The sequence below is a fragment of the Doryrhamphus excisus genome, chromosome 12 (genome assembly GCF_030265055.1).
Source record: "Doryrhamphus excisus isolate RoL2022-K1 chromosome 12, RoL_Dexc_1.0, whole genome shotgun sequence".
Classification (NCBI taxonomy): Eukaryota; Metazoa; Chordata; class Actinopteri; order Syngnathiformes; family Syngnathidae; genus Doryrhamphus; species Doryrhamphus excisus.
This window is the reverse complement of record NC_080477.1, coordinates 16,078,497-16,104,428: the sequence shown is the minus strand read 5'-3', so window position 1 is coordinate 16,104,428 and position 25,932 is coordinate 16,078,497. Positions and strand designations below refer to the sequence as shown.

The window sequence follows — 25,932 nt, the reverse complement described above, 5'->3', positions numbered from 1 at the left end:
CTGTGTATATAAATATATATTTTGCCCTACTTACAAACGGTGTAATTGAGTTTACAAAGAAATTAGGCAGTTTAGTATAAGAGAGTGGTCATCAACACAATGAAACAATGTATGCAATGGTTTGAACTTTAGAACTTAGATGAAGAACATGAGTTTAAACAGTAGCAATAATTGCATACAGTATTTCTATTTCTCCTTGACGCTATTTAAAATGTCTCATTTCGTCTCAAATTTCTCATTTTTTGTCTTGTTTGCACTGGCACCACTCAAGGCCTTTTTGCAATAACAATTGAATATTTATTTACTGAAAGCTGGTCGATTTCCGAGCATTGTTGATCTCTTTGCTTTACAGGTGCATCAAAGCAAAAACAAGCAGACTGAGAAACAGCTTCTTCCCAAGTGCCATCACCACCCTGAACTCAGACATACGACGTACCCGGTCATTAGCATAATGCAAATGTGCAATATTTCCATCACTGTCTCTGTTACTACCTCAATCATATTTATTTATTTAACAACCCAATACAATACACTCATATGTGACTTTACTCACCAGTATACACCAGTCATTATTTGCACTATGACCCATTTATCATTGCACTAAAATTAATATATCTGCAATATGTCTGCTCCTGCATATGCTCCTGTGCAATACTATGTGTATATTCTGGATACCTTGTATATATCTTGTTAAATTTTCTTTTTTACTCTACTTTTATATACTTTTTAAAAAAAAAACTTGACTACTGCACTGAAAGGAGAAGCTCTCCAATCTCGTTGTACATCTTGTATAATGACAATAAAGGCCATTCCAAAATGTCGGACAACAGATAAAAGGAGTTCAAAGAGCGCAAAAACAGTGTTGGCTATGCAGGGTTTTCCCTCAGGATGGAGTGTGTGTGTAAGTGGCGTTACACGAGCATGCTGGCACAACTGCTGGTACAGTATTACTGCTCATTACTATTTCTGTTTGGCATTGTTTTGCTTTGTGCACATACACTAACCACGGGGACCATGGGGATAGATAGGCAACCCGTGCTGTGCTTGGGCACACTTGACACCCACTGTCTGGTTCTTTTGACTAGGGTAAGTGGTTACCTGGCCCCAGTGTATGTCTGCTACATACGTGTTATATAATTCATGCACTCGTTCCTTTTGTCGCTGCCACCTTGCGTCCTCGTGTCGTGCAAAGGATATTCAAATTATAAAGTCTGGGAAGGCTCCTCCAAATGGAGTCTACAAATATGTCCTACTTCCCTATTGAATGGAGGTCTGCATTCAGACCATCCTTTGTGGCTCATCATGTCCCATGATTCTTTGTGTGCTGCCGTCAAGCCCTTAAAAAAATGTCAACACTATGGTGCAAAGTGGGGAGAAACACAAGTATTGATTTATTAATAAGTATTGATATGCTGGTATTGATTTATTTGCGCAAGTAGACAGTTTGATGTGTGGAGCCTTAAATCTTTCTATGACGTAGAAAGGTTGACTTTAGTCGCTAACACATTTACGTTTACCCTCATCATCAAGACAAGTTAAAACAATTACTGAAGGATAGGCCAATCCAGAGTAATTTACACTTTTTTACATGTTTTTGACGTGTAATTTACGTGTTTTGAAGGCGACCTGTCTTCATCTCCATATATTGCAAGGCTTAGGTCCATGTTCTGAAAGTTCTCTATTTCATCTCTGAATGTTTTTTCTCCACAAAATCTATTGACGCATCCCCAAATCTTCGCTACAATCACTGAAATCATCCTCTGTCTCGTACCTGCCATGTTTGTGTAGCTGAGTGATATTACTCGGATGATGTCACTTCCGGAAATGAGGCTGAATCGTGAGAGCTACTTTGAACTATATGAATCATGTCAGGGACCTTTTACGTCATTGTTTTCATGTTTGTGTTATGACCGATGGTATAGGGCCACAAGCTGTAGTATCTCTGTATGAACAAAATATGCAAACCTTCACACGTACAGTATAGTACTTGACATGAGAACATTTGGAATGGGATGGTGGAGTGTGTTCTGTTACTTTTGAGTTTCACCATATGCGCAAATTCTGCATGTGTGTCTGAGCACACGAAGGGCTGGGCATAAGAGACTGCAGTGGAAATCAGATGTACGTATATTCAGTCATTAGATGGCTTCCACAAAGCAGCATACATAAATACATAAATGCATGGCAGAATAAATGAGGGAGGGTGGACAGAGGAGGAGTTGACAGACAAGGAGATGGTTTAAAGATGACAAAGTAAGGAAGGGAAGATGGAATATAGTACAAGGGGTGTGAAAAGATGAGATGAGAACAAAAAGAAAGGGTAAGAAAAACTGATAAAAAGTAAAAGGGGTGGGGGGAAGAAGTAAGATAGAAAAGACGGATGGTCAATGAGAAGAAAATGGCACAAACGGTGCCTTACCAGTCACGGTATAATTCCCGGGTGCATCGGTGTAAGTAAACAGGGTGCCCACACCAGTCTGGTTCAGGTGATACCACAGCACTCTTCCATTGGGACGTGCAGGTTGGATCCAGCTCACGAGAAGAGATGAGGGGCTCAAGGCTCTTATCGTTGGAGACTGCACCCCCTCGGGGACTCCTTGAACTGTTAGTGCCACCATCTAAACACACACAGGCATACAGACACGGAGACAGAAAAATATTCCATTTTGATACCAAAATACTATTTTACTTTCTTATAGAACCTTAATCATTAATTCAAAAAATGTGCTCATTTACAGTCATATAAAATAACAAACAAACCTTGACTCACTGAAAAAAATCAACATTGTTTACATCAGGGGTCTCAAACTCAATTTACCTGGGTGCCACCGGAGCTAGGTTCTGGGTGAAGCCGGGCCGCATCAGGTTTTAAAAAAAAACCCAAAGCGCATTTATTAAAAACTGGAAAAAATATAAATAAAAAAACTATCTTCAATGCTTTTGCCTCTGCTCTACCCTACACTTTTTCAGTACTTTGGTTCCGGTTTTCCACACCAAAATATCTGATAAAACATTCCACTGTTCTCAAATATCTTAATTTTTATTTTTTTATACACAAAATAAGATAAAATAAATAAATAAACAAATTAAGAATAAAGACAATAAATCAGTAATAAATAAGTAAAATAATAATAAAACAGCAAATAAGAAAAACGTGAGAAACCACATACAGTTGGTAGAGAAATTATTTTTTTCAGATTCAAATGTACAGTATTTAACCTTTAACATGAACATTAATGAAACTTAATAATTTTACCCAATTAGCAAGTTAGCATCGTACTCAGTTCCATCTGGGAGCAGCGTCGTAACTTTAACAACATGTTTGATGAGATGCTTTATCTTGACGTGTATTTTCCGTTTTAATTCCAAATCATTTTCTGCATTTATTTGTACCCAGCGTCATAAGCCTTTAGCTTCATCGCTAATCCAAAGCAAAACAGGGCGGGGTAACACGGTAGGGTAACAGTATGGGCGGGGCAAAATCATGTTAATTGTGTCTGGTGTGCACACAGCTTTAAGCTGTCATTTCAACATTAAACTTTGGTATCAAGGTGGGGGCCTCAAACTAGCGTCATTTGGCCCGCGGGCCACAAGTTTGAGACCCCTGGTTTACATCATTTATTTATATAGCATTTCTACATTTGAAAGTAGTTGCACCACTGTACAGCTTAAATCCTAACTTGTAACAATGGCCAGGAATACAGAACGTCTACAGAGGACCCCATTATTGTGAATTCTAGGTGTGATATCAGTAGGTGACCGACGGATGAAAGAGAGACCATAGAATCACTGGGCAATCTGCTGCTAATGGCAACAGGGATATCCTGCCTTAATAGACTGTCACAGACACTTCCCCTACCTGTCCGGCACAGTGCTATGCAATTAGAACAATGCTACTACAGCTAAAGAGACACACAAACACACAGGTACGTGGTGGTGGTATATACACATGGAGACAAACTGCCAGCAAAGGTTCAACACCTGGATCTTATTTATTAACCAGGAAAAAAGGCTATATAACCATTTATGACAAATGGAAATGCTGGAAATGGATTCTACTTAATGAACTGTAACCACAACAACACAATGACGCACTAATACCATCCAAGTAGCATTGTTAACTGCCTGACAGGGATGAAACAAAAGAAAATGCATTTGTAAAAGTTATTAAATTAGGGCTGTCAAATGATAATAATTTTTAAACTATACTAATCATGGTTTTGAAATTAATCCATATTCATATCACTATGAGATAGACGAACACAGTGATAGATGAGAATGGAAATGAAGTTTATAGAATTTACAGAAAGTTGTCAATAATTATTTAAACAAAAGTAGGCACGTGCTTCGATTAGGGTAGCCCAACAAAAAAAATGACATCAATATTTAGTAGATAAATAAACGCTTCCTATAGCTTCCAATGAGGGTCTGGATTCTGCTTGAAGGTATATTTGTATATTTATATTTTCCATACTACTGTATAACACAACTCAGCAGCAACAACCAATTTTGTAAAAGGGGTAAGAAAACTGCTCAGCTTGTATGTTTTTTTAGTAGCTAGTATTAATACACACACTGAGTTTATCGTAAACAACAGTATGGCGGGTGTAAAACACATGCGTTTCACACCAACAGCTGAGTTGTAAAACCTGTATTTTAAAGCGCATGCAGAGGTATGCAAAGCATGCTGACCACTCAGGATACTACTGTCATGTTGAGTTAATTAAAAAAAAAAACTACAGCAGGCACTGTCTATGTTTTTTGACCCAGTGTTAATTAGCAACACTGGTTGTGATTTGCTTTTTTTTCGACCACGCACCGGTGGTCTTGGACTTGGCAGTGAACTGAGTAGAGCATTTATACTATTATTTAACTTACTGATAAACATACTGGTTTCTGTGTGTTAATCCTCTGTATACAATTAATACAGGTTCCTAAGCAAAGGGTTGATGAGTGTATTCTTCTCAGAAGAAGGATGAAAGTATGCAGTAAAACTATGGATTCTTAGCCCTCAACTCTATGTGATTACATAGAAGTAGAAACTTTGTAAAAGAATGATAAGAAAAACGATCATCAAACATAAAAAGCTGATGATGGAAGAGAAAATGTAAGCGCAAGCATCGGAGACAATGGGAGTGAAGAAGAAGTCAAAATGAGGACAACAGCTGAGGCAGGGCGGCAATCCTATCACAGGAATGACAGCAGACAAATAGCGGAGGCAACAGGACAGGAGCATTTGAAGACAAAGCAGGAACCAATCGGTCTTCCAACCTCTCTAAGTGACCAAGCGTATTAGATCAGCACCTTCTGTTGTCACGGCAGGTGTGCGCTTGTGTGTGTCCACCGGCGCCCCCGGGGCTTGTGTATGTGGACGGGGAGGTACGGATGCCAGGTAATTGCAGTGGTGTATTAGGTTAGGCCACGTCATCCCATAATTGGGAGTGTTTGGCCAATTTTCACTGGTGTACAAACTAATTCAAGTCACTCCCCTTTCACCCTCTACTGGGACTGGGTGCAGTGGGTCTGTACACTTTATGTGTATGTGTGTGTGTGTGTGTGTGTGTGAGAGATTGAGATTGTTGCTTTTCAACCCCCAAAAATATAAGAACACCATCACTGGCCAGCATATGTTACCAAGTGTTATCAGTTTCAGAGAACAGATACAAGTAGCAGCTTCCTGGATCAATAAGAATGAGTCATGAATCCATCAATTAATTAATTGTGGACACATTGGGTATCTTGAAAGAAGCAATCGGCTGACGGTGCGTCTCTTAAACAAAACAAGAGCCTGGGCTGTGGTGAAAGGATTGCGCCTTACCTTGTCTTGACTGAAAACCGTTTTTAAAATATATCGTTTTTAAATTGTATTTAACTTACATTCCTACCAGCAACCGCTCCAAAGTTCAACAAAAAGTTCCACAGGACACGTGTTATCTTCCATTGACGCATTGGCCTATTTACGTAACTTTTCAGCAAATAATATTAATACGTTTTCAATCAGCTATAAAAGCAAGACAGACACTTTTCAACAGGAGCTTTCATCTGTGCTAAGCCGGCGAAATTAATTGTTGTGGTGATATCAGCTCAGCTACAGCTAGAGAGATAGCGGAGGGGAGTTACTGTGTGAAGCTATTATGGATGCTATCACAAACATCAGGTGGACTCAGCAAATCCACAGCCTTCCATACTGGAGGGAGAGCACATGCAGCTTGTTCTGACACGGAAACAGCAAAACATCCACACAGTGGGAAAATATGAAGAAAGAACAGTACATAATAGTTGCAGAGAGTAGGATAAAACACACGGTTCAAGAGGCGTTTATGGATCTCAGCCTGAAAGACAACAAGTTTAAAGCAGAGGTAATAAAAACTTGTGTAAAACTACTAGTTTTCGTCTTCCTGAGTTTCTAGGACTTTTTCTTTGTTTACATATTGGTCAATTCAATGACTGCTACCACTAATAAGAAGTTCATAGGGTTGGCCTTGTTATACCTTGTACCATACACATATCATTCAACCATCATTGATCATTGAAGATGTCCGTTGTACGATTCCACTCAACTCATTCCACTCTTTTGCACAGAACACCATAGATGGAAAGACAAAGACAGTCTTACCTTTGTACTATCAGTGCAACCAGCTCGGTTGCAGGCCCGTAGCTGGTAGCTGAATTCCTGGAAAGGCTTTATCCCGCCCATGTCTGTGAATGTATATTCATCACCACGGTAACGTTCTTGTCCATCACGCAGTATAACATAATGGGTTATGACTCCTGACAAAATGGAAAACAATAATTCAAAAAAAGTTTGTTTTAACTGTAAATTAGTGACCTCATCAACAACAGACGATGGATTGTTTTTCAGATGCACATAACCCACTGTGAATGATGAATAAACACACCATTAGGCCTAGCGGGTGGTTGCCACTGCCACTGGAGGACATCACTTCGTTCACCCAGGCGTTTCCACCGAGGGGGGGCCACTCCCCACGGTTCATCTTCACTGGTGGTCACCGTGGTAACATCACTTGAACCCCTGCCAAAGCTGTTCCAGCTCCTTACTCTGTACTGGTAAGTGGTGAAGGGCTCTAGGTCGGAATCTACCGGAAGTGGAATAAATAGTATAATAATGAGCAGATCCTAAACATTATGTGTTTAGAGTAACAGCAGTTCAATTTGTGTAAACCGGAGCACAGAATTGCCAATGGCGGCAGATGTTACATGAACATATAACAAATAAATGCAGCGGTCGCTGCTCGTCAAGCTGTGAATGTGATGCAGTGACTGGTGCCTTGTACTACCCCTTCTGCTGGCCTACATGTACAGGAGTGTATTTAAATACCCGTGTACTTGCTCACACGCATATGCACATCCCTTTTAAGAGAGCTAAGGGACCACTGCTGTAAATGAAAGCATGTTTTTACCACCAGACTGGGACTATTGTCTTTACTACTGTGAAAACGGAGGCTGCAAAAACACGCATGCAGTGGCATGCACATGCAAATGAAACACACCGTAAACAAAACACATGCCTGAAAAGTGTTTATGTATTTGATTAAGAAGTGATTCTGTAAGTATCACCATGTGTGTGGCCCATACATATTTATAGCACTCCTTGCATGTGTGTGATATAGTTCAGGCTTCTACCTAAGGGAAGTATAGCATGATACCCAATGTGTGTATGGCCAACATCTGGTGTATGGTGTGTGGTGACAGCTTTATGTGCCTCTGCCCAGATGGTGTCACAGCATTGCCTAGAAACTTATCGGAACCACCTCGTGGACACATGCACAAACACACAAAACAATAGAAGCACATAGAGAAACACATGCACTTCAACTAACTAAATTACACAAAATAAATTTGTGTATAACGTAAATTCCGGACTATAAGCCGCTACTTTTTTCCCCAAACTTTCAACCCTGCGGCTTATTCAGTGATGCGGCCAATTTATGTGATTTTTCTAACGGCCGCCAGGGGCTTTCAAGTAGAAAAGGTAAGATTAAGACCGGTGGAATATATGCGTCGAGAAAGACTGCAACTTCTTGTCTTGTGCATAAATTAAATTAGCGTGAACATACCCTCATCATGGAAAATGCAAAAAGAAAGGCATATGACGCAGCTTTCAAGCTAAAAGCAATCGAGCTGTCTGATAAAGAAGGAAACAGAGCTGCTGCACGTAAACTTGGCATAAACGAATCGATGGTGAGAACTGGAGCAATGTAAAAAGACGTGTATTGTGTTGCTAGCGTGTTGTTACCATGTTGCTACCGTTTTACTGCCGCGTCACAGGCACCGTTTGTGAAGAAAGTTATATTATTATTATTGTTAAGTTATATTATTAAAACTTTGAAAACTCTCTCTGTGTACCGTCTTTCTTTGTAAATATGTTTACATGTTTTAATGTGGGCACATGCGGCTTATATACAGGTGCGGCTTGTGTATGTACAAAATCGGTTTTCCTCTAAAAATGTAGTGGGTGAGGCTTATAATCAGGTGCGCTCTATAGTCCGGAAATTACGGTAATCAAAGACACCTAAATATCAATATGAATATAGTTAACATAACAGAGTCATGTTTATACATTTGAATATAAACTCCTATTCAATTCAACACACAATCTAGAATAAATTACCTGTGTAGCTATATCGCTTGGCATCCCCGCTGTACACTACCTCCTCCTGGGACGGACACAAGCTCCCCTCGTGTCGCAGTACGCTACTTGTGTTGCCATGCGGGCGGAGGCCCGCGATGAGTCCCTCGGATGTGGTGTTGACTGCGTGGTTAAGGTGAGGTAGTGCCGACAGGACCCACGTGCAGGCCGTCATAGAGGGGTCGATGTCACAGGAGCCGCAGTAGGCTGTGGAGGCTGCAGCCACTGGGCACACAGCACCTTGCAAACAGCCACTCTGAAAAAGAAGGTCGGAGACATATTGTATCAAGGTCACACTCCAAAAATCTTGTTCAAAGTCTTCCCTGAAGCTGATACAGTTGCAACAGGGGGACCAGCTACACATTTTCTACCATTTTTAACTTTCTGTAGGTGTAATGCCCAAAATGTCCTAATACTAATAATGTATGTATAATGTAAGAGGTAAGGTGTGTATTTGTGTGAGCTATGTCCATGCAATGACCTTAATGGCATCATTAGAGCTAATGGGTTCCTACCCTTTGTACCCCTGTGCAATCATCTCAGTGTGTGTGTATGTGCTTGTGTCATGCTGACACCACATGACCCAGGATGATGAATGGAAGATGGACCAGTCACCATCCCTGATGTGACAATGTGTGTGTATGGTACAAGAAAGTCGATAGCCAACATCCACATGAAGTGTGGGTTTCATATGCATCTTGTAATAACAGTAATAAGGCACAGTAAACATTTCCATTAGGTTGGTTCACTTGGTGTTCCAAGTTAAACCTTTAAATAGGAGCAAAATGTACGTTAATATGTCATAACATATCAAAGTCCTGCAGGGGCCATTAGCAGCACACAGACAACACCATCAATCTGACTGGACAGTTCTTGTGGAGTAACAGTCCAGCATTTTGTAAGCATGTGGCTTTTGCATATTTTGGTTAAGAATAACATGATTAAAATACCATAATGATCTTAATACAAAGACAATATTATATTTTCGCTAGAAAAAAATGTGACTTTTATTCAAGGTCTCAAGATTTTATGCACACAAATCATTAGGTGCTGTCAAATGACTTCTCCCATGCAAGTCAGAGCTTTTCTTCCTGTCACTCACACACACCAGCTTCATGGACACAGAGGCCTGCTCATGTATGTCTCAAAGGTTGGGCTAGTGAGCAAACAACAGAGGAGTTATAATGCAAATTTTAGGATAATGGTGATCAATAAAGCAGACGCATCAACCGTAGACAAAAATATATATAATTTTTTAAAATGCAAACTATCAGTCACCAAAATCTGACCAGAACTCAGCTCACGACATGAAGTAGGGAGTGAGTTGCTGTTGACGGACTTCACTGCTTATGGTGGTGTCATACAATTATCCCTTTAAAAATGTGAATTGAAAAAAAAAGTAATTTTGTAGCACAAATCATTTCATAAATGTACTGCACCTCCATTAAAAGTTTTGGTGTAGGCCTGTTGGCGCACACATGGCGCTGTGGGTCATAGCCAGTTCCACTACAGCATTCCTGTTCTTGAAGTATGACCTTTGACCCGCAGCACTGCAGTCTGACTGTGGCATTCCCAGAAGGGTGAATCGTGGGAACTCCCTCAGTGCCCATGCAGCAGAGAGAGGTAGAAGAGTTGATGTACTCTTGACCACAGCAGGAAAAACCTAAGCAAGAAAAGAAATGTAAATGAATGAATGTTGTTGTGGGAGAATCAGTTTGATAATCTAACTTTAAAGTTAATGCCTCTAATCCAAAGTTTTAGATGAGCTATTTTCTTTCTACTTTCATCTTTCTTATTCGGGCTGTGACTTTGGGGGGAGGAAGAGTGTTGTGTTCAGAGAGCCGCCATGGCTGGCAGCGATAAGTAATGCCTGTCGGCCACTAATTCACCTCCAGTATCAAGGTGACATTTAAAATATATATGCTCAATATCACATTATTTCCCTACAACTGCTCAGTGGCAAATGTATGGCATGGATTATTACTGCAGCTTTGAGGGAACCTCGCGTCTAATCTGCATGTTTCCTTACTTTTGCACAACATAATACGTACCTGCTGTATAGATAGAACATACAAATACACAAACAATAAAATCATCATTGGGGACGAGTATGTGACAAACTGTAGACATGGCTGACATTGGTGTGTGCCTTAGAAAGGTGAGGTCGCGGATGTGAGGGTGAAACAAAAGTGAGAGGGAGCTGAAGACTGTAAAGCGTCTCTCCTGTGGCCCCTCGTAATTACCCAGGTTGAAGCAATCAGGTTACTGAGACATCAACACAGCTTAGCTGAAGGGATTGTCATGCTTTGGCCTTCCAGTGGATTAGGGCCATAATATTGTCCTGCGAGAAGACTGAGTCAGCAAGAAACCCGCTGTGAGGATGCATTGGAAATTGAAATGAGCAAAGCATGGCAAGGTAGACTAAAATATTCCTTATGTACATATGGTAAAAAAAAAAAAAAAGACAAATTGCATTTGAACCAATCAAAGCTTCTCATTTTGATTGATTGATTCATTTTCTACCGCTTTTTCCTCACGAGGGTCGCAGGGGGGGGGGGTGCTGGAGCCTATCCCAGCTGTCTTCGGGCGAGAGGCGGGGTACACCCTGGACTGGTCACCAGCCAATCACAGGGCACATATAGACAAACAACCATTCACACTCACATTCATACCTATGGACAATTTGGAGTCGCCAATTAACCTAGCATGTTTTTGGAATGTGGGAGGAAACCGGAGTACCCGGAGAAAACCCACGCATGCACGAGGAGAACATGCAAACTCCACACAGAGATGCCCGAGGGTGGAATTGAACCCTGGTCTCCTAGCTGTGAGGTCTACCCACTAGACCGCTGTGCCGCCCACTTCTCATTTACAAAAGTACAAAAAATAATCATGTCTACTTTCTGGTCTGGTGATTAATCAGTTTATGATAAAAATAATGCAACTTTTATGAGGTATTTAGTAAATGTATCCCAAGAGTTGATGACATGCTGATCCGTGGCACCACCCGCCTCCAGCTGTGCTGCTCATTTTATTTGACAGCCGACATTAAACACCAAGTCATTGCTTGGTGTCATGGCCTTGTCCTTTAATGGGGCTGCAGCTAGTTGCGGCGTGGAAGTAAGTGTTCAGTGTTCATGCAAATGTTGTGTAGTTGCTGTGAAATGACACAATCAGTGGGAGAATCTGTATGACGGGCGCCGTGTGACAGTGAAAACGCACGGGTTTGTGATTGTATGACATAAAGGCAGTGTGACGGCGAGTAACTCACTTAGCGGCGGCAGCTGTTGCGGAGCAGAGGCTCGCTGGCCCAATTCCCTCAGCGCCTTACTTCAGCTTCAATGACGAGCAAATAAACAGCTCAACACTTTTCCAAATTGCTTTTCTACACTCGTCTTCTCACCATCATAACCTTTACTCCTTCCTTTTATCTGGGTTCTGTGAGCCCCCCCCCCCCATACATGTATACATGTAGGTATCAACGTAGGAGCAGACTAAGACACTGATGGCCAGAGATAAGTAAATATGTACCCCACTGGGCCTCACAGATCATAATTAGGAAGGGTTGGAAAAATTGTTTTTGTCTGTATTTTTCTCAAAATAGTAGACCTTCACTGAGGTCTTCTGATGCCTCACGCCTGCACAAAATCCCTGATTTATGTTGCTATACTGTATGTGTACGGTAAACATAAAGTGAAGGCTAATCTCAAATGAAACTAGGCAGTCTAGTGGTTAGTGCGCAGACCTCACAGCTAGGAGACCAGGGTTCAATTCCACCCTCAGGTATCTCTGTGTAGAGTTTGCATGTTCTCCCCGTGCATGCGTGGGTTTTCTCCGGGTACTCCGGTTTCCTCCCACATTCCAAAAACATGCTAGGTTAATTGATGACTCCAAATTGTCCATAGGTGTGAATGTGAGTGTGAATGGTTGTTTGTCTATATGTGCCCTGTGATTGGCTGGCGACCAGTCCAGGGTGTACCCCGCCTGTCGCCCGAAGACAGCTGGGATAGGCTCCAGCACCCCCGCGACCTTCGTGAGGAAAAAGCGGTAGACAATGAATGAATGAATCTTGAAGAAGACATTCAGGTTTTTTGGTCCAGGATGAGATCAAAAATACCAACTTAAAGGGGGGTCCACTTTTCTGACCTATAAATGTAGTTACAATGTTGTATTGTTGTGTTAAACAATGGCAAAGTTTCAGATAATGAGGTTTGCCCATTTGGAAGTGAACCCTGAAAGAACTTTGGTATGACTCTGAACGCTCGGTTTCTGTTTTTTTTCTAACATGAGCTCTTTGTGATGTCACGGTGTGCCGAAAGTGAGGACAAGCTGTAGCTGCTTTATCCTGCCCTTGTCTGTCCTGTGCTGTGCTATATTCACATTGCACTGAGCATGTTTACAAACACTTCAGGTGTCAATCATGCCCATGTATGAGTCTCGTCTACCTTAAAACTTTTTATAGGTAACTTTTTTCATCATTAATCCGAAAGCTGTACATCTTAATTGACAATGTTGTGCATATGTTAAAGGAAAAAAAACTAACTTAACTGACTTCCTACATACTGTATGTGTGCATCAACTGTTTACCATTCTGCTTCTAAACGTTATGTTTTCATTATCGCGCCAACAGCAGATATCCAACCCCAGTCTTAGTATGCGTTATCTGTGTGATAGCGTGCTACGCTGGTATAGTATAGGTTTTGAAACAGGCATCCTGTGTTTTCTCTGCCCCTCATTGTAGCGTATTTGTGTTGACAACGATTTATCGCACACCTCTTGTTTTCTCTCTAGCATCGCTGAACGCTCGGGCCCTAATCTTCAGATTTATGTCGGATTTGCATACATTCATTAACAGCGTCGGGAGCGCTGCATCAACACAAGGTGCTTAGACAACGTGAATTATTATTAGGGTTTCAGTCATTCCACTTAATGATAAGTCAATATTTAGCCCTGCCAATGAACTACTGATAAAAATGTGTGCTGTGGATTAGGGTTATCCGGCCTCTCTTGGAGGCTAAAACCACTCTCCAACTTTAAATAAATCAAAACAACACTTTTAAATAGCTGAATATATTACAACAGCTTTGGTCTGAAGAGTGGAAATACAGGCAATTTGTGACATACGAACTAAAAAGGTCATACGGCCGGCTTACATCATCATTTCCTGTTTATTGTCTACTTTTTAAACACGCCATCAAAACATGATGTACAGTTTTCAGTTTGAGTGACAGCTTGACTTTCTTACCCGACACATGCACGCACATATACCTGCACACAGAAAGGCGGGCCTACAAGGACACATGCATACAGTACATGTCAACACATTTACCACTTGACCACTCTTCATTATGAGGTTGTTTATTATAGGTTATTTATGTTGTTTATTAATCTGCAAATAATGGTGCATCAATTGTCAATTTAACATGAAAAAAACAAAACTAAATAGATACATGTAATTAATGAATGCACTAAATTAACTGAGTACAGAAAAAAGTGGTTTCAAACATTTTGGTAGAATAATTTGGTAGTATTAATTTAATATTGTGGATCGGAACTTTTAAATAAATGTAAATAATTTCAAAGCACTAAAATACAGTTGTTGAGCACCAAAAAAGGTGTCAAACATTTTGATCATTGTAATTTAGGTATAACTGTGAAAATGAAGTGAAGAATGTGAAATATTATAGTAATGCAACAAATAAAAATAAGTCTGTATTTATTTGTATTTAATGACAATTAATTTAATGAAAAAATAACAAATAAAAAATATATATGACAATATTTTCAATTAATTAAAGCACTGAAATAATTGTTAACATTGGAAATTAAAAAAACAACATTTCTCCTCAGGCTGACTGCCCTCAACTCTGTGCTGCTGACAACCTGGATTTATTCTTGGCAGTCATTAAACTCGATGTAATAGCAAATTCATCATCATAAGTATATTAACAGAGAGAGAAATGTCTCCCCGTGTTCATGGAGCACTTTATCTTAAAAAAGTCAGCCAGACGCTGCCGTTTGGAATCCACTACTATTGGCCGTTTGCTACCCATCATTGATGAGGAGATTTTGGCAGTGATTTACATGGACACAGGCTTACACACACACACACACACACACACACACACACACACACACACACACACACACACACACACACACGCGCGCAGACGTGCGTGCACACATGCATACACACCCACACAAACACATGCACAAAGACTGATATATTCATTTGTTTTAGCAGGAAACCATGTAAATACATTCAGTAGTATGCAAAAAGAGCTTAAAAACAGAGGGAAGCATACTTGCATCAAGTAGGAAAAAAAACCCAAATAAGCCGTTCACACTTGCACACACACACACACACACACACACACACACACACGCATCCACTCTCTCAACTCCACTCGGCTCAGACTGAGCAAGCTTAACTACAAGGATAATTTCCCCCCAGCAAATGGTCACTGTGCCCTTGAAAAACATATTTGATTATTACTTTTTCTCCCCCTCCTCTTTTTTTTTTCTTTTAGCATCATCACAGCCATTTTCATCACGCGCTCTGATGATGGCACGGCAAGGCGCGTTAAGATAACACCCCGCCACCGCCAGGCTTTTAACACTTAAACGGTGAAAAGGGATATTCAGATTTGTCCTTGAACGTTTGGATGGGGCCTGCTGGGTTGGGACGGAGGGAGCCAGTCAGTGAAGGAGTTAAAGAAACGCTGACTTTTTTTTTGAAGATTGGCTCCTGAGGAAAAGTGAACTAGGGAGGGCATTTAGAGTGGCACGTACACATTGGGAAATGGGCTAAGGTGAGGTCTGAAGGGTCAGTGAAAGAGTTAAATAAGTGTGCACTATAAAGTGTAAGTGTGAAGGGGAAATGATTAGTGGAGCTCACACTGCTAGGGGACTTAAGGGGGAGTCAGGGAGCAATGGGAGGCCAAAGACACCACACACGTCCCTTTAAATACCATCTAATCTCACCATAATCTTAGCTCACCATTTTACATGCAAACTCTGAGGCAAAGAGAGGGAAAAAGAGGGGAAAAAGAAGACCTTAAAAGTTGCAACACATGAGGGAATACAAAGACAAACTAGGTCAATGTTTCCCTAAACTTACTTAGCAACTTTAGGAAGGTGGTAAGGAAATGAGGGATGGATTACAAATCATATTTAGAAGTGTGGCAGAAAAAAAAAATCAAATACTTAAAAAAATCAAATAGAATTGGAACTTATGGCAATGTAGGAAAGCTGCAGACATACTGCTGTCCCGGGTGCTCAGTGCAATATGACTAACTTAACAATATTCATTCATTCATTTCCTGCCGTCTACCGGGTTGCGGGGGTGCTGGAGCCCATCCCAGTTGTCTTCGGACGAGAGGCAGGGTACACCCTGGACTGGTCGCCAGCCAATCACAGGGCACATATAGACAAACAACCATTCACACTCACATTCATACCTATGGACAATTTGGAGTCGCCAATTAACCTAGCATGTTTTTGGAATGTGGGAGGAAACCGGAGTCCGCAGAGAAAACCCACACATGCACGGGGAGAACATGCAAACTCCACACAGAAATGGACGATGTTGGAATTGAACTCGGGTCTCCTAGCTGTGAGGCCTGCACACTAACCACTCGGTCGCCGTGCAGCCTAACTTAACAATAATACTGATTAAAAAAAAACAATGCCAACAATTCTTCTTTGGCATTTTTAATGATAAACTATTACTTTACAAAGTGGACGTAGAGCTCATAAAGGTTAATAATAAGGTTAATAATAAGGCTAATAAAGGCGTTCCCAGGCCAGTTGGAAGACACAGTCTCTTCCAACGTGTCCTGGGTCTTCCTTGAGGCCTTCTACCGGTTGGACATGCCCTGAACACCTCCCCAGGGAGGCGTCCGAACCCCTTCATCTGGCTCCTTTCAATGCGAGGAGTAGCGGGTTCCACTGTGAGTCTCCCTTTCTCCCCTTCTCTCTAAGAGAGAGCCCAGCCACCCTTATTTCGGCCACTTGTACCCGTGGACTTCGGTCACTACCCAAAGGTGTTATATATTGTTATATTACTTTATATAATATTTCAAACTCAATAGGATTCCACATTACCTGTAATGTTTGAAAATACTTTGACCCTAAATACCACAGCCATCATATCCTACACACTGTTTCAAGATGTATTCTTGCTTTGACAATGTTGTTGAAATAGAACAACCAGTGCAACTGCTAAAGTGTTGACAGGAACCTTGTACGGATGTGTTGCATTCAGTGGATGGTGACAATTCTGACCCTGATGCTATTTGCTGTAATTTAGTTTGGTTGCATTTTTACCCAATATCAGTTAATTCCAAAAAAGCACACATGAATGCTGGCATCGTGTTGGCTGGACATAATATATATAATTATTTTTATTGTGCGTGTGTGTATGTGTGTGAGCATCTCTACGTGCACACATGTGCATGCAACCCAGCGTATCTGTTGCCAGACGGCTGTCTCCTGGCATTGGCGTTCCCCCGCAGTGCGTGTGTATGGTTGTTGACAGTGTGGACGGTAATGTGTGATAGATCGCACTTCAGGGACCCCGTAATCACATCAGCCTAACCTAGTCTATCAGCTGGGCACAATGGGATACCCTTCACTCCTCCTTTAATCTGCTCCATCTAGTTCTTCTCTTACAGACTTCTTTTCAACCTGGGATTTGAGTTAACATGCATACGTTTCATAGCATTTTCAAAATGTTTTTGAATGACTTATTTTAATAGACAAAATTAATCTATCCATTTTTTATTAGAGTCACAGATTATTTTTACAGGCCACCCTGGACTGGTCGCCAGCCAATCACAGGGCACATATAGACAAACAACCATTCACACTCACATTCACACCTATAGACAATTTACACCATCCAATTAAACTAACATGTATGTTTTTTAAGCTATAGGGGGAAAATGCAAGCACAGGGAGAACATGGAACCTGTTCAGACCGAGATACAAACCCACATCGCACACGCGCTAACCACCCCCCCCCACCGTGCTACAATTATTTCTAATAATGTAAAATTTCTTTTCAAACTGTAAAGGTATCTCATCACTTATGTGTCTCTCATTAAAGCAACAGAACCCTCAATATGGTGCAAGGAAGTATCGTGAGTGACCTGTGCCAAGGTTAAGCAGACTATCCCATTATAATAGGTGAGCATGTTGTTGTGGGGAGGGTCTTGAAACAGACGTGTGGGGTCGAGGTTGCATAGCATGGCCCCAGGGCTCCCCCACTCCGCAGCGCACCCGGCAAATGGCCCTTAGCCTTGCTAGTGCCGCTAGCCCTACGATCCATCAAACCATATGCTCTCAATGGGGAAGCTAACGCTAATGACTGATGAGTGGCTGTGGACAGGGGGAGAGGGAGGAGGAGAGGGAGGGGGAATGGAAGGAGGCGGACGAGGAGAGGAAGAAAGGGTGGCAGCATGAGGCCAGAAGATGAAGCAAGGAGGTTAAAGAGAGTTTTTAAATGGGACCTGTTATGCTTTTTCCACTTTTCTGACCTATAAATGTAGTTAGAATATTGTATTCTCGTGTTGAACAATGCTAAAGTTTCAGATAATGAGGTTTGCACATTTGGGAGCGAGCCCTGAAAGAAGTTTGGGATGGCTGAAAATGCTCAGTTTCAAAAGGCGTGGTAAAACTGCCCCTCTGTGATGTCACTGAGGGGCGGACTTCCTTATATGGCCCTGGCTCTGCCCCCCTTAGCTTAATTGCTAGCAATGGCTCGTACGGGAGTTCCTGATTCCCCACAAGCAAAAGAAATTCATATTAATCTGACTTTTTTGTGTCAGCTGATAAACTTTCCAATGTTATTTGGTCGTGTGGTCGCTGTATGTTGAAAGCCGACAAGATACATCGGCATTGATCATCAACTCCTAAACCGTTCGCAGGTAGCTGTGAGTGTAACCAATCACAGCGGACTGGGCAGGCCTACAGGCGGGCCGTGAGTGAACTAAATTAAAACAGACGTAAGAAATACAGCTGATTAGGTGCAGATTCTGGAAGAACTGTAAAGCTTTGTGTGCTGGTTATTGTGTGTAGCTACTCTATAGGAGTCCACAACTCAATACCCAAAAAATGAGCATAATAATTTAAACAAGTTAAAATAGCCTTAATATATGTAGGTGAAGAATACCATAATATTTAATGGTTAAGTTTGAAAACATAGTCACCAACTACTTTATAATGGACGTATGTTGGGATGTTTGCAGGCTGATGGATAACTACAGGCTTGTCCAATGGGACCATTATTTATCTGTGATGAATCAAGTCCACGTGTCTACCTCTAGCACGCAACACTAAGTGAACCCCGCAGAGCACACCCTGTTGACTCTATATGTGCATGTGCATGTGCATGTGTGTGTTTGTGTATGTCTATGCACGTTGTGAAGAGGAGCAAGAATTTGTGCGTTATTTGTCCTGCTGTGTGCTTGGCAGTGCCCTCAACTGAGCCATCCAGAGTGTGTTTCATCATCATCTGCCATGACAAAGATGTCTAATGACACACACATTCACCTATATGCACACAACACGCACACACAGTCCCATCTGTGCCATGGTATCTGGGTGCTTGGGGACACTGCAGGGGGAAGAAAAGGGAAACGACCCCACGTTCTTGCACCATGTGTCTTCCTGTTCCCCCAATGCTTAATTCTTCTTTGTCATTTTTTTCTTTCTTTTCAACCCCCTTAGTCAAAGATTTAAGTATTATGGCAAGATTAAAAATGTGGGTGAGAATCAAGCACCACATTTTACACACAACTTATGCGGATGCCTTTGTTTTGACAATACAATCCATTCATTAGCCAATACAAAAATGAAGTACTGTCAATAAAAGAAGGATTCCAAGCATATTTCCTGTAACCTAAACACCCTTAAAATGCAACCTCACCTGGAATGTATGTATGCACTTGTCCCTTCCTGGCATTGCCACAGCAAACCAGTGCATCATTGACAACGTGGCCCCCGCAACACTGGACCCCATAGCCATCATGGAGGCTCCCACCGCAACACAGCTGGCCACCTTTGGTGGAGTAGGGAACACCCCCACAGCAGCTGTCCCCCAGCCCCACTGAGACTCGGCCCTGCGAGTGGTCGGGGCAGCAGTATTCATCTACAAACACAAGGTCAGATGAAGGGAATGCTGTAAAGTCAAACAAAGTAGAAAACACTTGTGGAAACTCACTGGTTTTGACTTGAACATAGTACGTTCCGCAGCACTGGTGGTCTGGAAGAGGTGGCAACAGTTTGCCATTGCAGCAGACTGGACTGGAGGAATTACTGAAGCTGAGATAACGTCCGTCACAACAGTAATGTTGTGGCATTTTACTGAACAATATTCCAGTACAGCAAACCTGGTTGAAACATGAGAAAATGCAGTCATAAAAAGTCCACACAACACCATCACACATTAGCACTAAAAAGGACTTGTTGAAAAAATAACTTTTACCAAGGTCAGAGCTTGTAGTACAAAATATATACTCAAAAAGTATAGATGTTCTGCACACAAAAGATTTTGCTGTCGGATGCAGCAGATGAGCCACTATGAATGAAATACAGTACATCCCAGACTTTGACATCAACCTTGTAAATTACATACATTTATAATGGAGATGTTGAATTGAAATGAAGATTGATGCTAAATCGACCTCACAGCTAGGAGTTCGATTCCACCCTCGGCCATCTCTGTGTGGAGTTTGCATGTTCTCCCCGTGCATGCGTGGGTTTTCTCCGGGTACTCCGGTTCCCTCTCACATTCCAAAAACATGCTAGATTAATTGGCGACTCCAAATTGTCCATAGGTATGAATGTGAGTGTGAATGGTTGTTTGTCTATATGTGCCCTGTGATTGGCTGGCGACCAGTCCAGGGTGTAGCCCGCCTCTCGCCCGAAGACAGCTGGGATAGGCTCCAGCACCCCGCGACCCTCGTGAGGATAAAGCGGTAGAAAATGAATGAATGAATTGATGCTAAATCCACAGTACATTATCACATTATTTATGTCTACAAATGTGTGTATAATGAAGTCAGTTTTTCAGAACAAGTAAAGAAAAGCAGTAAGCAGAAACAAGGAAGCTAATCACCTGTACATCAGGGTGGAAACACGACGTCTCACAAACACTATAAGTGGCTGGACACTGCAGGTAGGAGCACCTGAGCTTTATGCCTCTTGAATCTTTCCCCAAAGAAGACATGCCCCCTGCTGATGTTGAGCCACATAACCCGAAGGACCGTCTTAGGACTTCGTAGCCCAAAATGATTCCACTTGGTCTTCCCGGAGGGGACCAGTCCAATTTGACACGCCTGAGAGAGAAAATGCCAAAAATACGAATGCAATCAGTGATGCATGGATGTACCGTACGCCATGATCAGATCCACTATTCAAAAACACAACAAATATCACCTTGGACCCAGTAGTTGTACAAGTGGTGTGGCCATGGCAGCAGGTAGGTCCTCCACAGTAATTGTTTGAGTAACATTACTCCGAACACATGCATAAACAGTACACACCTCCACCTGAAACACACAGTACTCTCATATACTTTTGTACGGATAAAGATAAGTCTTTCTAAATGTGTGTACCTGTATATTGTAAACGGTAAAAGGCAGCAAGTTGCCCAGCAGGTAAGACCCAGAGCTGTTGTCTACGCTGCCATGGAGGCGGTCGTCCACGTAAACTCGGTAAGCGGTAATAGCTCCGTTTGCTTTCAGAGGAGGAAACCAGAGCACACGAACGGTGCTGCTGTTAACTGGAACTACTTCGGGGGCCAAAATCCCATCTGGCTCTGAGGATTGGTGCACAGACACAAAACTTTCATTCAGATTACAGTTGGAAAATGTAATCATCAACACACATATTGTACTGTATGTGTTCTAGATATGGATGTGGAAATGTCAGAACAATGCAAGATGGTTCATTCTACACTGGTTTGATAGAAACGTTTGCACAAAATCCACAACACAAACACTTTTAAATACAATAAAATGACTGACTTAGTGATATTACATAAAATAAATCAATAAATAAATACAATTGTATCATTTATACAAGTAGTAGTTGTGTGTTTATGTGTGTGCAAGAAATTTAAAGGCAAACTTGCTGCTATACCCTTCATTTACTGCAACAGGAGGACATTATCAGTACAACAATAGACAATAGAGGAGTCGGTCATGATAAAACGGTTGGTGGGATGAGACTGCATGAGTTCAAATATATTTGGCCAATGAAGTGAGTGTGTACGACGTCTTATGGCTGTAAAATAATGAAATTACCTTAAAGCTAAGTAAAGTTAAACGAGCCATGCTTTGCTTTTAGCACCTAATGGTTTTCTCATGTTTTTAATGCACTTTTTAGTACACTGCACAGGTTTGAGATGAAAAGAAGAGCTTTCGTGTGTGATTATAATTTAGAAGACATAGCAGGGAAAGAGATGGAGAGCTGTATCTGCATTTACACACATAATAACAATCATTTTCAGTTGGCATTACCAGATAGGTATTACTGTTATTCAACATGGTCTTAATTATTGTGTTCAACTAAACTCCCCATTGCATCACTTTGACAGCTCTTTGTAACATTTCCTTTTTTAGCAACATGAAAGTCAAAATCTTGAGAAACAGCTCTCAGACATGACACAACTCTGATCCACTACAAACTACAACTCCAAATATGTACATAATGAGATGATGTTTCCTAGAAAGCTTAAATAATAATAGCTGTGTTATATGTTGTAATAGCGTTTCTTAGACACGTAAGTGGCCATGCTAGCTGTCTGGCCCTGGACCGTTTGTGTGTGTGTGTGTATTGCCGACAAGCTTTTTTTCTTTTTTTTACAACACCTTAAATCTGCCTGGCATGCACAGTCTGTATTGATTTCATGCCTCACTACATGTATTTAACATCTCCTGTGAAGTGCAGAGACACAGTGAAATGCACATTAACACAGACACTTAGCAAAAGTGTATTGAATTTACACACTCAATGCCATACTGTCACCCACATTTACACTGGTAAACAATAGAACTTTAACACACACACACACACAGCCAAATTAATTATCAATTCCCCAAAGCTTTTCGGCCATTTTTATTATCAATAAGCAGGCATTAATTCACATACCTCCATCCTCTGTGGTGACGTTAACTATTGACTTGGTTGTATTATGTGCTCCATTAGACACGTGTAATGACAACATGTAGGTGGTCATGGGCCAAAGGTCAGTCACCACTGTAGAGAGGCTTTCTGGGGGAAAAGCCAACTTTTGTCTCGAGTTGGCAGAGATGACTGTAAGGAAGTACATCTCTACTTCACCCTGCAGGTCGTGTAAAGCTGGGGAAGAAGTGAGTGCACGGTTAATATGGTGTACACATTTATCAGTTTTATCAGTGACATCGGCCTTAGGTTATTATTATGAGTATGCACAGTTCATTAAGTACACCTACACAATCTAACAATGCTCAAAATTGTGCCTTACAAACAAACAAAATTGCATGATGACATCATTATTCAATTGTATAAAACTGCGACTGTATAAAAAGCAATCAGACTCTCTAATAAAGTCGGCTCCAATGAAACATTAAATCTATGACAAAATGTCACGTATGTCCGCAGTAGTCTTACAAGGTGCTGTCCAGTTGGCACGAACAGCCGTGTGATTGACAGCGTGTGCAAACAGCGATGGAGGACGGAGAGGAATCCCAGCCATGGTGACGGCTGTGATGATTTCTCCTGAAGAAAAGCCCACGTCATTGTGGACCACTAACTGATACTGGTAGCGTGTGAATCTGTTGAGAGACAATGGCAGTGTGATTATAATGTAGGTTACGTTACTAAATCACAACAATGTTTGGAGGCGGGCTGTGGGTGGAATACATTAAAACAGACCCAAAGAAATACAGCAGAATAGGTGCAGATTCTGGAGGAACTATAAGGCTTTGTGTGCTGGTTATCGTTTGAAGCTGCTCTGTAGAATGTAGGAGTGTACAAATCAATACAAAGGGCCGAAATATAAGCACAAAAGGTCTCCTTGAAATGATCAGTTAACTATTATCAGAATCAGAATCAGAAAAGGGTTTATTGCCAGGTATGATCAAACACATACTAGGAATTTGTTTTGGTATAGTAGGTGCAGACACATCTATTAAAAAAGAATGAAAAATACAAAATATACAGAATAACAGTATAAATATATGTACACAGTCTGTTTTTTGTTTGTTATTCCGGAAGTGCAGTCTGGTTGTTTTTCCTAAAAGTCCAAACTGGGCGTTAATGTAACGCATATAGTGAAAGTCATGATATTGTGAATTATTTCCTCCAGCACTTATTTCGGTCTCTCAAACATCAGTAAAACAACTAACCAACACAATTAAAAGTGCTGACTGGTTCAAAAGTATGTCATTTGATGACTTGAAGCACAAAAGAGATAGTAAGTAAAAAAAAAGTACACCCAGAGTGGTTTATAGCAAGCGAAAAGATTTGTTTTAAAAAACACATCAGCTTCCACCAAGTGCCAAACTGAGATTAGTGGGGGGACGCTGTGTGAAAAACAATTTAATTCTTTGGAATATTTGCTTAATGTATCTTTGAGCGGTATTAAAAAGATCTGCATCAGCAGCAACTCGCCGATCGGCTCTGCACACATGGCTGGCTGCGGCGCCGGCGTTTGCTCTAGAGCTCATTTCAGTAATCTCACCTGCTTAGGCCTTTATCTTGGTAGAACAATTTGGTGCCGGAGTAAACATGGAGCCAGCGATGGAGATCTTCAGAAGGGTTGGCGGATGGGGCTGTTACTATGGGGACTGTGGTGACGGCAAGCGGCTGGTGGGTTTTACGTCGCAGCAACTCATATCTGAAGGGGAAATTTGAATAAAAGAAACACACACATGCACACACACACACACACAACATAGGGTACTGGGTATTCAGGAATGTGTTAACTCACAACACTTGTACAGCTTTGTGTGCACGTTTGAGCGCACAGACACATCTAAATGACTATACGCACACACAAAAACTTGCACACAATTTTCAGCTGAGTCCTTATCGCTAATTTCCTCCTCTTCTGCCTGTTTTCCATGTTCTCTATTTGCTTATGTTCCCTGCATCCCGCCCCTCCCTTCCTCTTTTGTGTTTTTCTGCAGGGTTTGTGTTTTCCTCTCCCCACAGTGATGCTAATTTCTGCTGTAATCAGAAAAGAAGGGCTTAATGCCACCTTTTAACCAACCCACTTAAACAAACACGCCGAGCTGAGCTGTGCAGAACACAGAGATGTGCTCATGCATTTTAATTGCCTGTAATGAACAACAGACTTTTTATATACAGAACTTGTTGCCACAAGACACAGGTCAGAAGAGACAAGGTATAGCATACGTGGAAAAGGTCCATCACCTGTGGCTCAATATGCAATAATAGACCCATGGAATCAGATTCTTCAGTGTATGACCCCAACATGACAACGATTACATCACTTGTCTCTGTGCTTACCTGATGTTGGGTCCGTTGGGCTTGCGCGGAGGTTGCCAAGACACAGCAAGGAAAGACTCACTGACAGCTACCGCTGACAGGGCTCCGAGGCCTTGGGGGCTTGAGGCAAATGTTGTCGCTGGAGTCGGCAGACTTTCCGTGCATCCTCCGACATATCCACCTCCCTTGGAGCACACAACCACGGTGACACTGTAGTTTGTGTAGGGAATCAAATCTGTCACCCTGACACTCAGCTCGGTTGTGTTGCTGCCATTGTGGAAGATGCGGGGGTGTGGGAGACGGAGCTCATAACCCTGGATCTCCCCATTGGGAATTAAAGGTGGAGACCATGTGACCTGCAACAGAACGGGGAGAGCGTGAACAGGGTGTTGTACACGTAAAATGCAGTAGTTACATAAAGAGTACAACTTTCATGAAGAACATACTGCAACCCGGTGGTTGGGGACCCCTGCTGTACAGCATGCTTCTTTTACACATTTGAAACCAATGAAAGGATGCCACAGTATATTTATGTTTTATATCAACCATGCATTTGTTTAACAGTTAAGAATGTTAAAATTGTAATCACATTTAATTTAAAATAAAAAAATAGCTTTTAAAGTGGCAACAGCTTAACTTTAAAACAGACTATTTTCGTTTCCATGACATCCCATGGGAAAAATTGTTTCCCAAAGTGAACAAATCAAAGGTTGTGCAGCGTCCTTTTCACTGCTTGCTGACGACAGCAGAAAGCTTTTAGATGGATGAACTACAGGAAGTCA

At 41.5% G+C, this 25,932-nt stretch overlaps 1 protein-coding gene across 7 annotated transcripts in view; it reads right to left on the bottom strand.

Moving 5' to 3' along the window:
* The window catches only part of ush2a (Usher syndrome 2A (autosomal recessive, mild)), a 154,419-nt gene that overhangs the window by 38,769 nt on the left and 89,718 nt on the right, over window positions 1–25,932 (bottom strand). For 6 of the 7 annotated variants that reach the window (XM_058088964.1, XM_058088969.1, XM_058088967.1 and 3 more), the window contains 14 exons: window positions 25,172–25,506; window positions 24,381–24,536; window positions 23,309–23,472; window positions 22,808–23,017; window positions 21,271–21,473; window positions 21,092–21,204; window positions 20,772–20,991; window positions 19,875–20,043; window positions 19,581–19,802; window positions 10,090–10,313; window positions 8,633–8,906; window positions 6,900–7,097; window positions 6,617–6,771; window positions 2,420–2,618 (listed from right to left, as the gene is read on the bottom strand). In XM_058088964.1, the coding sequence (XP_057944947.1) occupies window positions 2,420–2,618; window positions 6,617–6,771; window positions 6,900–7,097; window positions 8,633–8,906; window positions 10,090–10,313; window positions 19,581–19,802; window positions 19,875–20,043; window positions 20,772–20,991; window positions 21,092–21,204; window positions 21,271–21,473; window positions 22,808–23,017; window positions 23,309–23,472; window positions 24,381–24,536; window positions 25,172–25,506 (2,842 nt within the window). Of the gene's footprint in view, window positions 1–2,419; window positions 2,619–6,616; window positions 6,772–6,899; window positions 7,098–8,632; window positions 8,907–10,089; window positions 10,314–19,580; window positions 20,044–20,771; window positions 20,992–21,091; window positions 21,205–21,270; window positions 21,474–22,807; window positions 23,018–23,308; window positions 23,473–24,380; window positions 24,537–25,171; window positions 25,507–25,932 lie in introns of all 7 variants that reach the window. The other variant, XM_058088966.1, reaches the window with a different exon arrangement.